The sequence below is a fragment of the Eptatretus burgeri genome, chromosome 9, assembly GCF_056783735.1.
Source record: "Eptatretus burgeri isolate ZD-2024b chromosome 9, Ebu_testis_v1, whole genome shotgun sequence".
In the NCBI taxonomy this organism is placed as follows: domain Eukaryota; kingdom Metazoa; phylum Chordata; class Myxini; order Myxiniformes; family Myxinidae; genus Eptatretus; species Eptatretus burgeri.
In genome coordinates, this window is record NC_140969.1 from 510,786 (window position 1) to 527,371 (window position 16,586).

A 16,586-nucleotide genomic window follows, 5' to 3' on the forward strand; every position below is an offset into this window, starting at 1 on the left:
AGGCTGAGTGGACACTTGAGGGGTCTGGGTGCTTTGGGGGGTCCTGAAGAGTTGTGGAGCGCCTTCAAGACCACCGTCCTTGATGTTGCCGGTGGATGCCTTGGAGCTCACCGCAGGGCAAAGAAGAATTTTGTCTCTCAAGGGACACTGGATACCATTGACCAGAGTGGCAGGGCCAGGCTGAATGGCAGAGCTGAGCTGTTCAGGGAGCTGAGGCATAAAACTGTACGTGCACTGAGGGTGGACAAGGAGGCCTATGTGCGAGGAATCTGTGAGGGGGTAGAGCATCACCTGTGGACAGGTGATTCTCATCCCGCTTACAGGGGAATTCGCGCATTACGTTCATCCAAGCCCATCCCTCGGAGCACTACAGTTCGAGCAGAGAGTGGTAGGCTCTTGACAGAGGAGTCTGAAGTGAAGGCCCGCTGGGCCGGTTACTTTGAGCGGTTGTACCAGGCTGATCCCCCAACTGTCGAGTTGGACGTCAAGGGTGTTACAATCCCTGTTGCTGACCCTCGAATCAACTGTGATCCACCTACGCTTGTGGAAACACGGGCTGCGGTGAACCAGTTGAAACGGGGTAAAGCTCCAGGGATCTGTGGCATCCATGCCGAACTTATCAAGGCTGGTGGAAATGCTGCACTCGTGTCGTTGCATGCAGTTTTGTGCTCTGCCTGGAACACAGGCATCATCCCAACTGACTGGAAGAGGGGCGTTGTTGTCCCTCTCTGGAAAGGGAAGGGTGATCGCCAAGACTGCAACAACTACCGAGGGGTGACGCTGCTCTCGGTGCCGGGCAAGGTCTTTGCTCGGATAATTATCGATAGGGTTCGCCACCATCTGCTTGAGCACCAGCGTCTAGAGCAGTCAGGCTTTACACCAAAGAGGTCAACGATTGACCGTATCCTTGAACTTCGTGTCCTCACCGAACGCAGACGAGAGTTTCGGCAGGGGCTGCTTGCAGCCTATGTTGATCTCTGTAAAGCGTTCGATTCAGTGAATCGGGATGTCCTCTGGAGGATTCTTGGTCTTCGTGGGGTGCCACCAAAACTGATCGATCTGATGTCTGAACTCTACTCTGGTACTGAGAGTGCTGTGAAGTGTGGTGGTACCATCTCTGACTTATTTCCAGTTGTTACTGGAGTTCGTCAGGGATGTGTACTTGCCCCCACACTTTTCAGCACTTGTATGGACTGGATTCTAGGGAGGATGTCGGAGAGATCAAGTTGCGGTGCGTCATTTGGGAATGTTAAGATCTCGGACCTTGACTTTGCAGATGATGCCGTCATCTTTGCGGAGACTTTAGACATCCTCTTGAGGGCCCTCGAGGTGCTGAATGAGGAGTCGGAGCCGTTGGGATTACGGGTTTCTTGGGTCAAAACTAAGATCCAGGCTTTCGGTGACATCTTGGATGCTGCTGTCCTGTCTGTGTCTGTTTGTGGTGAGGATGTTGAGGTCGTGGAGAGATTCACTTACCTTGGCAGTGATATTCATGTCTCTGCTGGCTGCGAGTCAGAGGTCAATAGACGTCTGGGTCGGGCCTGGGGAGTCATGGATTCACTGGATCATGGGGTGTAGCACTGCCGGTACCTGTGCGGGAGGACGAAAGTCCGAGTCTTCAGGTCCTTGGTACTTCCAGTCTTGCTCTATGGGTGCGAGACTTGGACTCTGACCAAGGATCTGAGACGGAGACTTAATTCCTTTGGTACCAGGTCTCTTCGGAGAATCCTTGGCTATCGCTGGTCGGATTTTGTGTCCAACGAGCGGTTGCTGAGAGAGACTCGGATGAGATTTGTTACCTGCATAGTCCGTGAGCGTCAGTTGCGGCTGTATGGACATGTGGCTCGTTTTCCTGACTCTGATCCTGCTCACCAGATTCTCTCAGCGAGGGAGTCTCATGAGTGGAGGAGGCCAGTGGGTCGACCACGTGTCTCATGGTTGCAACAGGTTGACCATCATCTCAAGGAGATGGGGATGGGCCTGGCATCTGCCTGGGGGATGGCCAGACGGAGGCCCCTGGAGTACCGGCGGAAAGTGGACGCAGCGATGTGCTGTTCTGGCACATGCTCCCATACCTGACCTGACCTCGTGAAACCTCTGAAAATATAGACACAGATCTGGCAGATACTACAGATAAGCAGTCCCTCTGGGGGACAGGGCACAAGGTCAAGCAGTGAATGCATTAAATTGTATAGCTCAATGATGCTGGTTAATTTTGGCACGTTCAATTTTTTGTTCACTCAATACAATTCTTCAAACAGGAGAAAAAGATAAATTTAATGCTTTGGAAATTTCACATTTTCTCGTGTATGTATGGAGGAGGGAACAGAGCCTTGCTTGCTTATGGTAAATAGGTATATTGGCTTGCCTATAAGTCTCGTTATTTCTTTAAATTATCACATTTCACTCCAGATTTTGACACTTCTTTAGTCCGGACGATATCCGATCCTCAAAACCGAAATAATATTTCGATGATATACTTTAATTAGTCTGTGAGAGTAGATCGTGGAAAATCGTATCATTTCAGGCATGAAATCGCTCCAAACTCCTAATTTGAAAACTATAGCACTTACAAAAGTGGTGTACACAGCGATTTGTAGCTATGATGAACAGGCATTTGATAATATGTGTGAAGAAAGTGACGAAAAAAAACCTATTGTTTTGAAATCGTTCTGGCCTGTTCCAAGTCAAGGCATGGTTGAGCAGACCAAAAGCTGGGTATAGATGCATTATCTTAGACTAGCTGCTTAGATGAGCTGGGTATAGATGCAGACCCGCCATGCACACCAGGTCACAGCTGCAAGCCTTTATACAATCCTCCAACAAGCTTACCGTGAAGACTAAACATCTGATGATACTGATGCCATGTAACCTGATAGTCCACCACCTTTTGAGGAGTGGTGCATACAGCGAACAAAGGCCAGTGTCCACTTTGACTACAGGCTAAAGACCTTGTCTTTGGAGCTTCTCTTGCTGCGGTACATCAGGTCTCTTTGTGAAAGTAACTTCCAGCTGTACGTGGAATCCCTGACTCAGATCATGCCATGGATGTTTGCCCTAGATCACACGCACTACTCCAGATGGCTTCCCGTACACATCCGTGACATGACGACTCTCTCTGAAAAACACCCAGATGTCCTATCAGAATTCAAATCTGGAAATTTTGTGGTGTGCAAAACCAGCAACAAGTTCTCTGCCATGGCACTTGACCAGTGCCATGAGCAGAACAATGAGCTGTGGGTTGCAATGGTCAAAGGTTCTGGTGGGGCTATTGGACTGACTGGCAATCCCGGAGCACTCAGAAGCTGGATGGTAGCAGGGCCAGAAATTGCAAGGATCACTACCGAGTTTGAGCAACAGGCCACAAAGCAACAGCATGGTGCTGGCGACACTGAACACAATCACCATGATCAGCAACCTGGAGTGCAAGCAGCATTCTTGAAGGAGGTTAAGGCACTTGTGACAGTGCTGGAAGAGATGGGGAATCCATTTCTAGAACACAGTCAAGATCTACTAGTCATTGACACAAGGGACATCGTGGACACCCAAGTGGCTGAAACTGTGAGAAGGATCGAGACTCTTGGTGAGGAGCAGTACACCAACTTTGTGAGAGAAAGGCTGGGACAATGTACAACACCTCTCACACAAACACTTCCAAAGAACAAGTTGCCACTGTTCAGTAGGCCACCGGTCAAGATTACGTCAAAACAGAAGGCACAGCTCGCAGCACTGAAGAGTGACTGTGGTCTCTTTTCGAGGCTGTACATCTCCTGTCAAACACGAGACGGAGACATGGACAATTTCTTCTCCCATGAAAACCAAGCAGCCATGCCAGCTCTGTCAACTGGAGAGAAAATTCGGATTGGGGTTAAATCAGATCTACTTCGCTGCCTGGAATCATATCTGCTCGAAAAGAAGTGTGCCTATGGCTGATGCAACAATTCTTGATGGTGCAGCTGTGGTTCAAATGCTAAATCCGGGAACATCAAGAACATTTCAAGAGTATGGAAAAAGAGTGTTTGCGCCATACATCTCTGCTCAACTTGAGAAAAGCAGCTGCATTGACCTTGTCTGGGATGTATACCTACCCACCAGCCTCAAAGCCTCAACAAGACAGAAGAGGGGAAAGGGCACCAGGAAAAGAGTGGCTCCTTCGACTGTGATGCCAAAGAACTGGAAGGACTTCCTTCGATGCAATGATAACAAAACCGAATTGTTTGCTTTCCTGTCACACTTAGTTGTTCATCTTCCTCTAGCAGAGAGCAAGGAACTGTGTGCAACAGATGGAAGTGGAGTCCTTTGCTCTCCGGCTGAGTCATACTTGGCCTGCCTTGCCCCATGTTCGCAGGTGGAGGCCGACACTCGTCTACTTCTGCATGTGGCAGATGCTGTGCAAAAGGGGTGTAAAGAAGGTGACCATACGTACTGTTGATACTGATGTGGTAGTACTGGCTGTGGCTTCATTCAGCAAGACAGCTCCTAATGAGCTGTGGGTTGCCTTTGGTGTCGGATTCAAGCTTTCATTACATAGCTGTTCACGAAATTGTTGCCACAATGAATCCAACACAGTGTCTGACTCTCCCAGTCCTTCACGCTTTCACCGGGTGTGACACTGTATCTGCATTCGCTGGCAGAGGAAAGAAGACTGCCTGGGAAACTTGGAAGTCTTTCCCAGAGGTGAATGATGCTTTTAATGAACTCTTATGCATGCCAAGTGAGGTCAGTGAAGGATCAATGTTACTGCTAGAGCGATTTGTGGTGCTAATGTATGACCGAACCAGTGAGAACACGGAAGTGAATCATGCCAGGAAACAGTTGTTCACACAGAAGTCTAGAACTCTAGAGAACATTCCTCCAACCCAGGCGGCACTCAAACAGCACATCAAGCGCACTTGCTACCAGGCCAACTGTTGGAACCAGGCATTGGTCCTGGATCCAGAGATGCCAGAGCCATCTGACTGGAGCTGGACAAAGGAAACAACTGGGAGGCAGCCGTTTTGGACCACTCTCCCCGAAGAATCAAAATCATGCCATTAATTGATCCGCTGTCGCTGTGAGAAAGGATGCACTGGACGGTGCAAGTGTGCCAAAGCTGCGCTCAAGTGCACTGCACTGTGCTTCTGTTCTGGAGGCTGTTAGATTTTGATCACTACCATTACCATCATCATCATTGCTATTAATAAAGTTATAAATAGACTAGTAGCATGGGACTATTCTGTTAATTTTTTTGTATTATTATCCCGAGAGTGTCAAAATGGAAGCGAAGTTTAGCTATATTACATAGGTCCACTCCATTGTCTTTACCAAAAAAATGTCCAAAAGTTTTTAACGTAATTTGACCTTGACCTTGATCGAAATGCATTTTCTTGGCTCCTGGCAATCTCAAAAGTATCAACAAACGAATGGCCATTCCAAACTTATTTGGAAATGACACCTTAAATGTTTTTTTACACCGTTTAGTTCCAAAATTAAACACGTTTGAACATTAGACCTGGTGGACTGGCGGCCATCTTGGATTTGACCTCTCACGGTCCTCAGAGGTCAAATCTGACTTCCCTCCACATCTGAAAATAAACCTTATGGTATTCACTAACTATGTCAGAAAATTCATGCTTTTCTCATAAAACGCACAATTATTGTGGTTATCCGCTGCACTATAATGTGGGCGGAGGCATTTATGTGGAGACGTCGAAGAGTGCCCTTCTGTTTTTTTCTTTATCTAACAAGTGTTGGATCAACACCACCTCCTTATTGTGTTCTTTTGGATCTTCATCAATTCCTTTACAGAAAATCTTGAGCTTTACCTTTTCCAGGAGGGGTTCGATACATTTTGGTCTCGTTTCCCTAGTTTGCGGTTGAATATTTTTGGGTTATTTTAAAACATCTGGTTTTGTTTTCTCCCAATGTTGACTTCGTTGTCGTGTTTTTTTTATCATCTTCCTTGTTCTCATTTCGATGTTGACTTTGTTTTCAGCACCAATTAGGTCTTCGTCTTTGTGTTTGATTCAATATTTTTCATTTCCTTTTTTGGATTCTCTTCTTTAGCGTTGGACTTCAGATTCGTCTCAGAAATTGTTGTATTTGTCCCATTTCTTTCCTCAGTTGCTCTCTGTGTCTCTAGTCTCTGTTTCTATGGTGGTGTTTGGTTTCTGCTTGTAGGACCTGGTCCGTTCTTACTGCAGTGTTGTTTTCCTGTTACTTTGTCTTAAATAAGCGATGCCACTGGAAAGCAGGTTATTTATTTGCCTCAAGGGGATGATTTTGGTATAATTTTAGCAACTGATCGGTTGGTTCTTCTGACTAGTATTTTCGTCCGTCTGTTGTTTTCTGTTTGATAGAGCTGTGTTTTAGTGGTGTCAGTCTTATCTCTTCTTCCAAGCTACATTGCTCTTCATCACCTTTGTCTTCCTCCAATCCTCCATTCTGCTGTTCTTCCCTATTCCAATTTTCATCCCCTGTGTAGATGACACCTAGTCCATGCATGTGAGTTTGGTCTGTTCCCCTCCCAGGGAATGACAACATCCCCATCATCCCTCTCTTCACCCCCGCCCCCTGCCCCCCCCCCACGAGCCCTCACCTCACAGAGTCCTCACATCTCCGGTTGGTTGTTTTCTTGCCCTGGCTATTATTTTGTTTATTCTACCCTTTGATAGGTATCTACGGATTGTTGTTTATTCTACTCTTTGATCGGTATCTGCGGATTGTTGAAGCTACTCTTTCAAACTTATGAGAGAGGAACAATGGTTTCAACAGGATGAAACCGCTTCCCACACTTCAAATTATTCACTGAATGCGCTGAACACGCACTTTGGTGACAGTCATCAGTCGAAGATTTGCTGTTGAATGGGCCCCAAACAACATAGATCTATATTCGGGGCTATATGAAGGATAACGTCTTCAAGTGAAAGGCCACAATCCATTGAGTAACTCAAAGCAACAATTATATTGATGAAATTTGCTTAATTCCTCCAGTGGAATGTGTCAGAATGATCAACCATTTAGCTTGTCTAACCCAAGCGTGCTTGCATCACCATGGCAAACATTTGGAGCATGTCATTTGAGCACAGTCGGTCCTGACCTATTCAAGGTAATCTGTGCCAAAGATTGTGCCATTTGAGTGATAAATGAGGATTATATATTAAATAGTGCGGGTTCTGTTTTTGTTTGCGTCACCCTGGGGGAATCTTACCCCATATTTCCTACAAGTCTTATCCTTCCACACTTTACTCTCATGTAGCTAGTTCATTAAATGCAACATTCATACTACATTAATGAATATTGAGCAATTACCTGTGCTAAAATTCCGGAAGATACAAGAACAATGGAAAATACAACAATGTACTAAAGACAGCACAATAGCACATAATACGGTTTTACCACTTGTGCCATGAAGTGGTAAAAGGGGAAAGCGCTACAGAATGACAATATAGTTCTGTGAAAAGTACCTTTTGAAAAGAGCAGGCTATTGTGTGGCAGTGCATTGGCCAAATTCAATATTTCTGTCCTGGTTAAAAGCTGCCTCAGCAGCACCCTGCAATGGAGCAGTGACCTGTTCAGAATTAATGATCACTGATGCCCCTGAGTGAAGCTTGGTATGGAACTTGTTTGTCAGTGCACGTCCAATTACATTAATTACCCCCACAATCATTGTTACCTGCAGCATGTACTCGCCCCCGTCCTCCTCCTGAGCGAACTGCGGACAGGCTAAGTGCAGTAGCTGAAGGAGGGTGATGGGAGGAACAGCCTGGGCATCTCGTTCCAGGGAATCAAATAAATCCCGTAGAGCTGCATGCCTCACCACATCCGACATTAGCAAGATCTATATGTCATGCTCAACATCAAGCAAGCTTCGGTTGCTTTGGAAAGCACAACATGCACAACCCAATGGCTTGATAGGCTGTAAAACCATTGTTAGGTCAAAACACAAACGTGAAAATGCGGCAAAAGTTAAAGTTCACAAACTGAGAATGATTAAATCTGATAATTACCCTGCGCTCACGAAGCAAAAAGCAGGGTGAAGCGATAGGTAGTGTACATCGTATCTGCATTTTGTTAAGAGTGTACATCGAAAACCGTTCGGCGGAGGAAATTCAAACTTTACCACATGCTGCATGACCATGTGATATAGCAATCACTCTTTTGAGGTCAACATAAGCCAAAGATCAACATTGGCCAATTTTCTAAAATCATCAATTTTCATCCGATTGACTTGAAATTTGAAGAGGATTTGTATATCAAGTCACTGAATTCAACCACCCACTATTTTTGAGGTCAACATAGGCTGAAATTTCTAAAATTGTCAATTTTCTTCTGATTGAGTTAACATTTCAACAGGATTTGCACTTTTGGGTCATTGAATTCAACTACCAATTATTTTTGATGTCAACATAGGCCAAAAGATCAACATAGGCCGAAATTTCTGACATGCTCAATTTTCATCCAATTGACTTGAAATTTGAACAGGATTTTCATTAAAATGGCCATCATGTGTCACGTGGTCTGGCAGCCATATTGGATCTAAGGGGAAATCTTTGTAGGAAAAACCATGCAATTGATCAATGCAAAATTTAACTATTTGATCCACTACCCATGGGAAATATGGTTTGATAAAGATGATGTCATCGGTCATGTAGTTTGGCAGGCATATTGCATCAAAGAAAAAAAAAAAGAGTTGGCTTGCACCAGGTCCTTCTCAAGACTGTGCAGGGTAAATATTCGATGAATACCATCTAGTTATAATGGTTTTCATTCTAGAAACTTATTTAAAATGAATTCCGTTTTACCAGCTGCGACCACAAAACTCTGTGCTCCCTGCAGGGTCAGCGGGTGTTCTGTATTGCACTCTGGGGCCGCTCCACACCACAATATGGGGATGCTGCATGCCACACTCTGGGGACTGTTCTGCTCTGCACTCTGAGGGCCACTCCACAGCACAACCTGTGGGAGTTCTGTGCCCCTCCCCCCTTTAGGGGGGTTACTGCACCCTGGTGCGTTGAGCCCCACACTGTAGGGTGGATGGGGGGGGGGCTCCTGTGCTGCACTCTGGCACACGCTGTAGACATTCAGTAACATGCTGGGGGTGTTCTCTGATGTACACAGGAGCATTCCTTCCTTCATGTTCGGGGTGTTCTGTGCTGCACATTGGCCAAGCGATTACACCATCACAGCTTAACAAGCTATGATCTATATTACAAAAGGAGCCGTGTCTATCTTGTCTGTCTGTCCGTTTGCCATGTTATAACTTGAACGGATTGATGGATTCCAATGAAAGCGGAATCAGCATGTCCTCACGAAGCATTCAGCTAATCAGCACTCTAGATTTTACAAATGACTGCACCCTTACGAAGTGGATTGGCTTCATTGATCAAAATCACACGTTTTCTTGGCAGGCTACATGATTTAGGGGATTGACTATATAGTAGGGGCTCTTAGCAATTTTACCGTTACAAGTCGGAAGAAAGCATAATTTTTTTCATGCAGCTACATTACCCTATTTAAAAATTTTCTCGTCGTGGAGCCACTCAAAAATGAAAAAAAAAAAAAAAAAAAAACTAACAGTTTTCAGACCAGTTTCATGGCTCAGTTGTCAGCCTTCTCTTTTTCGGCTGGATTCAAACTCTCGACTCCAACACAAGTGTCGATATCATGCCCCTTTCGAGATTTTGTGGCCTCAACAAACTTTTTCTATACCAGATAGGATATCCCACAGGTTTCAGCACACAAGTTAGACATAATTTTGGAAGTGTTATGGGTCAAAATGAGCAGCGATTCTCGGGTCACTGTGCATGAATTTTGTGTTTCGGGCGGAGTCTCCAGCGATCTTTTTCGCTTTGTCAGATTTGATATGCCAAAATATCCCTTTTGACATCCTGAACCCCAACAAGTTTCAGGATTTTTACGAAATTCTTGAAGGAGATGAAAAAAATGCATGATATTAAAATATTTTCTTCCACTGTCTGTTCAACCTGCGAAGAAGTGATATCCGGTTGATTTTGTCCACAGGCATTTATCTTATTGGTATGAAATTTCACATGCAAAAAAAGCCCCAATACAAAAAAGTTTTCCAAACACGCTATATTAATTTTTCAGAAATCAGTATGAATGCATTTCGAAATTGAGAATTTCCAAAAATCTAATATGAAGCTTGTTAAACATTTTTTCAAATTACATTTTTGGACAAGAAGCCTTTTGGAAAACGTTTTGCTCACATGCTCAAACTCATCCATGTGAAATTTCATACGGCTGTGGAGCAGATGAACCACATATCACTCCTTAGCAGGTTGAACGCCATTTTAAAATCAGTGACCATCACCTACTGACCTTTTTCAGAATGAATTCACCACAACAACATTTGATTGGTCAAGATGCCTCGTCTGCCAGCGTCACACAAGCAAAATGTTGAGGTGTCCGGCTGACGATCCCATCATACGCCAGCATAATTGGGATGCCGACAAAAATTTCATCAGCAACGTGCGAGATTTCAAGGCGATCGACAGTCTACCTGTGGCTGTTTATTTTGGAGAGGTCACTGTCAGTGACTTGATCAATAACCGTGCTATCTGGCACAAGAGCTGCCATGCCAATTCAACAACACCAAACTGATCAGAGTGATAAATGGTACCGCTAAACGACGTCTTGTTGAAGCTGACGAGACCAATGAAACCGAGACGATCGAAACGATGCTCCATCGCCCCAAATGTCTGCGTGTTTTGTCGAGAGGCTGGTAATCTCCATCGCTTCAGCACCAAAGAAGCAGATCGGCGGCTCCGTCTTATGGTCACGGAGCTTCAAGAAACAGAATTGCATGCCAGAATTGCTGGTGGAGACCTCACTGCTATTGATGCCATGTACCATAAAAATTGTCTCACCAACATGAATAATAAGTATTGGGCCTACAAAAGGAAGGAAAATGTTACGCTCAACATTGATGAGCACGTGAATGAGTCCTGGGCATTCAGTGAGCTTGTGTCGTACATGGAAAACTGCATGCGAAATGATTCATGTCTGATCTTCAAGTTGTCGGAGTTCCATTCCTTATATGTTGATTGACTGGCGAGCTTTGGGATTCATAAAACTGTCAATAAGACACGGTTCAAGCAGCAGATACTGGATCATTTCCCTGATTGCCATGAAGAATTCGATGGCCGTAATACCATCATAATATTCGATGACTGCCTGAGAGTGTTAATGAGGGATGCCACGAAAGCTAGGAACTTTAGTGAAGACGCAAGTATCCTGACGAAGGCGGCTCGTATTGTACGTGAAGACATATTTAATCACAAAACCTTCAAATTTGACGGGAGCTTCACAGAAGGATGCCAGAAGGATTCAACACCTTCCACCCTGAGACATCTCATATCCATGATTTTGTCGGACTCGGTGCGATTCCCAAGCTTGCCTCACTATTTCACAGGCGGTTGTCCTGAATGCAAAAAAGTCTGGAAGTGAAGGTTAATCCAACATGAAACACGTCAGAAATGTAAGCCTTCACCTGACTACATGTGGTTACCAAGATGTATGGTCATTTTGAGACAAACTCTCCCAGTCATGGCGTTCTAGCGCAATTCGCATAAATTATGAGAAATCTCTATTTATCTCGTGTACTTGTAATGAATTTTCATATTAGTTACATTTTTAAATCGCATAATTCTGTATTATTGATGAGGTATTCGTAATTACCTAAGAGTGAACCGGATAGATATCAGTTATTTCTTCACTTTGCAACCAAAAACGTAAAATCAACCAACTTGACCTTTGACCTACACGTTTGACCTTGAAAACTGACCTTCAAGGTCAAATTTGATGTGGCTCCACGCCTGAAATTAAAGCTTGTGTCCAGTTGATGTTGCATACAAAATTTGGTGCTTTCTTCCGTCATGTAACGGTATGGCCTATATTTGGACCGAAGAGCCCCCACTAATATGAGGTTCTTGTTATTCAAAAGGCCACATCATAGGGGAATTGAGAACCAGCATGGGCCCCGAGTAAAACATCCTCAAGGCCCCTCCCCCACCTTTTCTCTCTTGCATTTGTGTTAAAAAATTACAGTTACAGGAGAACCTCAGACCCCTCAACGGACCCTGGGCCCCAAGGCAGTGACTCCCCTCCCCTCCCCCCACCCCCCCGACTCCTCCTCTCGATGCCCCTGGCCACATATTTACGTCCCGGTATAACAAGCCTCCAATAAATAATGTCAACAGATGATACTGATGATAATAATGGAAATGAAGAAAACAGGGTGGGAACAACCTATGTGCAGCACAATATGGCTCTGGCCTGCTCTTACCTGCTGTGATCGATTCTGCCTGATTGGCGATAGCTGTAGTCTGCACGGATCCTTTGTACCTGCAGGAATATAATAAATTTGAAGATTATCGGAAGCAATTTTGACAACAATTCTCACTCTTCCATAGGCCTAGGTTTGGCATATACACAAGGGTTCACACAATTTTTTTAATGAGCTTCTCCAATGAGTACCAGCAGAAATGGTCCGGTGCTCAAGAAAAAAAAACGTCAGCTTCGAGTGTGCTCGGCTGCTTTCCTAAGCCCCACTCCAATTTTTGAAGCACCTCTTAGCTCTGTGTGCATCTTCCTCCTCTTTAAGCATTCTCTCAGAATGTCCGCTCCAAATGAGACACTCGCAAGCTGCTCTTATTTTCATTCTGGACGCTCCTGAACCTCCGTTTCTTTCACCTTGCTTGTACATTTACCTTGTAAGTTGTAAACTTGCAATATAACTTATGAAGTCGAATGTTGTCATTTATAGACTTAATTTTGTACAATTCAATTTGGAAATCACAGTACAGTACTTGTATATCAGAATTAGCATGGAAGAATCTGACCTACACGAGCTCAGAAAACATTCCATCAAAAGCCTCTGTTGTAGTCATCGTACGCTTTTGAGCTTTCATCACATCTTTGAAGTACACATTTAGTGTTTTTAGCTGCGTCTCGCGTAGCTAACGCTGGCTCTAAGAGAGCTCCGCGTTGTTGTTGTTGTTCTTCTTCTTCTTCTTCTTCTTCTTCTTCTTCTTCTTCTTCTTCTTCTTCTGGTGAAGACAAAACCTTTAGGACGCGGCTCTTGGACACATTTGTCCTTGTTTAACCATGCCTGAGTACCTGAGTACCAGTTATGTGAACCCCTGCATATAAATTTAATTAAGACAAGTGCCAAGCACTTGTATAAATTTTGGGGGTACACGTGTTCTGCCCCCACTGTTCTCCAGACAACAAACACAACTAACCGCTATCCTCTCCTCAAAGTTTGGGGCTACACGGTTTCATGGTTTTGGAGTTATGGAGACGACACACTGATGGACTGATTGACACACACGGACATTTATCATTACCTTCACCAGAGGAGAAGGTATTGCGTTTTGGTCTGTTTATCCATCTGTCTGTATATTTGTCTGTACAGAACGTGAGTATGGTTTTTTTCTGCAACCGCTTGACGGATCGACACAAATTTTTTACCATAGGAGAGACGACGTATGTAGAATGTTTTAATGATAATTATAACATCATAGGTCATGTGGTGTGGAGCCATGTTGGGAAAAAGGAAAAACTTTGGACCTCTGTATCTCCGAAACCGCACCATGGAGAAAATTGAAACTTGGCACGTGGCAAATTCTCTGCATGGGGAATAAGCATGACTTTTAGCTCACCTGGAACGTAGTTCCGAGGAGCTTATGGGATGGTGCATCATTCATCCGTCAATCCGTCAGTCCGTCCATCCACAAACACTTGCAACTTCTTCTCTGAAACTACACACACGATTTTGATGAAACTTGAGCACAACCTTCATCACCCGTGATATACCAAAGTTTGTTCACGCTATGTAAATGAAAAAAAATTTCATTGGGGTCTATGGGAGTTTGTGGAGTGGGGAGGGGGGGTTGTCCCCCAAAATAGGTATTTGCTATAACATTGGTTCATTGGTACATTTCGTTGATTCCATCCCACATTGACTTCCTCCTCAGTATTATTATTCTTCCAGGTGAGCACCCAGGAGTATTGCCCTTATTGTGTATGATGTGTAGGTGCCTTTGTTATGACGTCATAATTGCATGTGCGAAACGCTACATCCGATCAGTATGAACATTTCTGAGGATCATCTTGGGATAAATTGGTCAACAGAAAAAATTGATGACGTCATCGGTCACATTGTTTGGCAGTTATATGTAAAATGATAAATAAATAAACAAGCAGTCATAGACTGGTACTTACGAAATCGTCAAATTGACCTCTGACCTTGTCTAATAAGAGCTGTCTCAAGAGAAGTTTGCGACGCAAACCAGAAGTTTCTATGATGATTCTGTACCAAACCATCAAAAATCGTAACATCGACCGAAGCAAAAAATCTCCATTTCTCTACGCAATTATTTAATATTATTTTATCAAAGTCACAAAACCGTAATATTCGGCCATCCACCAACAATATTTACATAATCCGACGGCTTAGCGAGTCAGGCATGCGACGATAACCTTTATTGGGACAAAGAATGACTTTTAAACACCATCTTTATCGAAAACACCGTCAGCGCGCACACGGAAAACCTTTACGTGACTCAACGACGCCTCTGCTCGAGCGCGCTGCACCACGTGACGAGCCATGACGCGGCGAGTGAAATATTTTTTATTCAATCTTAAAACGTCTCCAAAACATCCGATTTTTACCAGAATTTCGACAACCGAGTTTTAAGCGTCCTAAGTGATCGCAAAAACCGAAGACAAAATTAAAATCGAAGTTAAAACGAACTCGTAAAGTCGACCGAAGCAAAAATACTCCATTTCTCCACATGAATTTATGGAATTATGTTTGACCTCACTGTGACCTTGACCTTTGACCGATTTTGACCAAAATCTAATCATAACGAGCCATCACCCTCCTGAATCACGTGGTGTAATTTGACTTTGGTAGCTTCTTCCGTTCTCGAGTTATCGTGCCTACAAACAAACAAACACACAAACAGATGACGGAAGTCATCAATATACTGACAAAATCTAAAGATTTCGGAAGTAACAAACAAACACACAAACAGAGGATGGAAATCATCAATATACTTACGAAATCTGTAATAAAAGAACTTTCAAAAATCTTCTCTGAAACAGCTGAACAGATCAAAGTGAAACTTCACGGCTATGACTGCCTATCCATGAGGAACAAAACGTTCCCAACTATGACATCATAAGTCACATGGTGTAGAAGCCATTTTGGATTTACCCAGGTGCGTGGGAAAGTATTTTGAGTGGGGGTGCTGAGGTGCTGTCTTTAATCTAGGCTGCAGTATTTGCCAGGGGAAAAATAATATATCTACCTCTCTCTATCTCTATCTCTATCTCTCTCTCTCTCTCTCTCTCTCTCTCTCTCTCTCTCTCTCTCTCTCTCTCTCTCTCTCTCTACACAGTGGCATAACGACGTGCCCGAGTGCACTATATAACAGGCACTAGTTACTATTTTGCACACACACACACACACACACACACACACACACACACACACACACACACACACACACACACACTACGAAGACATATTTTACCAACAATGTGTTGGAATTTACAGTTGAATGAATTACTTATTGTATTTGGAAAGTAGAGAGGTAAAGGGGAAAGCTACACCAGAACTAACGTTAGCGCTCTGACACAATGTAAACAGCTAAACAGCCAATCAAATGACACGCACACCCCTACATCATTTGACACACCAAAAAGATCTAATAGGCCTATATATTGGTTACGCACACAAACACCTCTCGCTACATACCACAAACGTGATATTGACCATTACACAGATTCTGTACAGCGGCAGCAATAAGCAAAAATGAATAATAATGTTTGTCTTACCTATTTGAAGACTCTAAATGTGGACTTCCGTTCTGGTGTGTTGTCGATAAATCTCTTCATCAGTGGCTGAATGTCCATCCGATCAAGAATGGCACTGTGGACGACGGACGTACAGTATAGTCAGGTGTGTCAGTCGTCTCTGGGTCATATTGTTCCATAGCTACGTTTTGAGGCGGTGAAGGGTGGAGAACGACCGCTCAGAGGAAGCGGCGGAGACAGGTAGACACAGGCAAAGTTCAATAAACTTTTCCAACTCTTTCAGTAACTCTCTTGTTTGGGGGTACAGTGCTGTGACGAATCCAGCAACATCTTGAGCTGACTTGAGTCCTTTTGTCTTGGAGAGGTCACCCAGCAATGCGAGCTGCATATGTAGAAGAGATTTGTCAATGTGATTGGGGAGGTGAGGGAGCTGTGCAGCAGTGATCTCATTCAACACTGAGTAGTCTCCATTTGCGGCATCGATAACAGTTTGCTCTCTCAGGGAAGCAACTTGCAGTCCTTGGTCGAATCGGCGATCCAGCTCGGTTGTCACAAGATCCAAGGCCTCATAGAACTCAGGCCGCCACTGGTGCTCTCCTACATTAGTCACGATGGCCTCGGTCTCCTCTGTATCCCTTAAACGGGCAGGGGTTCTGTTTGTTCATGGAGGAAGGGGCATTTAAAGATTATTTCTTTCTGCACAAGCGGTCACTTTGGAAGTCATTTCATGGACAAATCCGTCTTCTCTCAGTGCATGCATG

At 44.2% G+C, this 16,586-nt stretch overlaps 1 protein-coding gene across 5 annotated transcripts in view; it reads right to left on the minus strand.

Annotated features, from left to right (window-relative positions):
* LOC147019399 (ubiquitin carboxyl-terminal hydrolase 14-like) overlaps positions 1-16,586 on the minus strand; it is a 203,105-nt gene that overhangs the window by 122,908 nt on the left and 63,611 nt on the right. For 4 of the 5 annotated variants that reach the window (XM_085893825.1, XM_085893823.1, XM_085893822.1 and 1 more), the window contains 2 exons: positions 12,287-12,345; positions 7,655-7,785 (listed from right to left, as the gene is read on the minus strand). In XM_085893825.1, the coding sequence (XP_085749951.1) occupies positions 7,655-7,785; positions 12,287-12,345 (190 nt within the window). Of the gene's footprint in view, positions 1-7,654; positions 7,786-12,286; positions 12,346-13,664; positions 13,764-16,586 lie in introns of all 5 variants that reach the window. The other variant, XM_085893826.1, reaches the window with a different exon arrangement.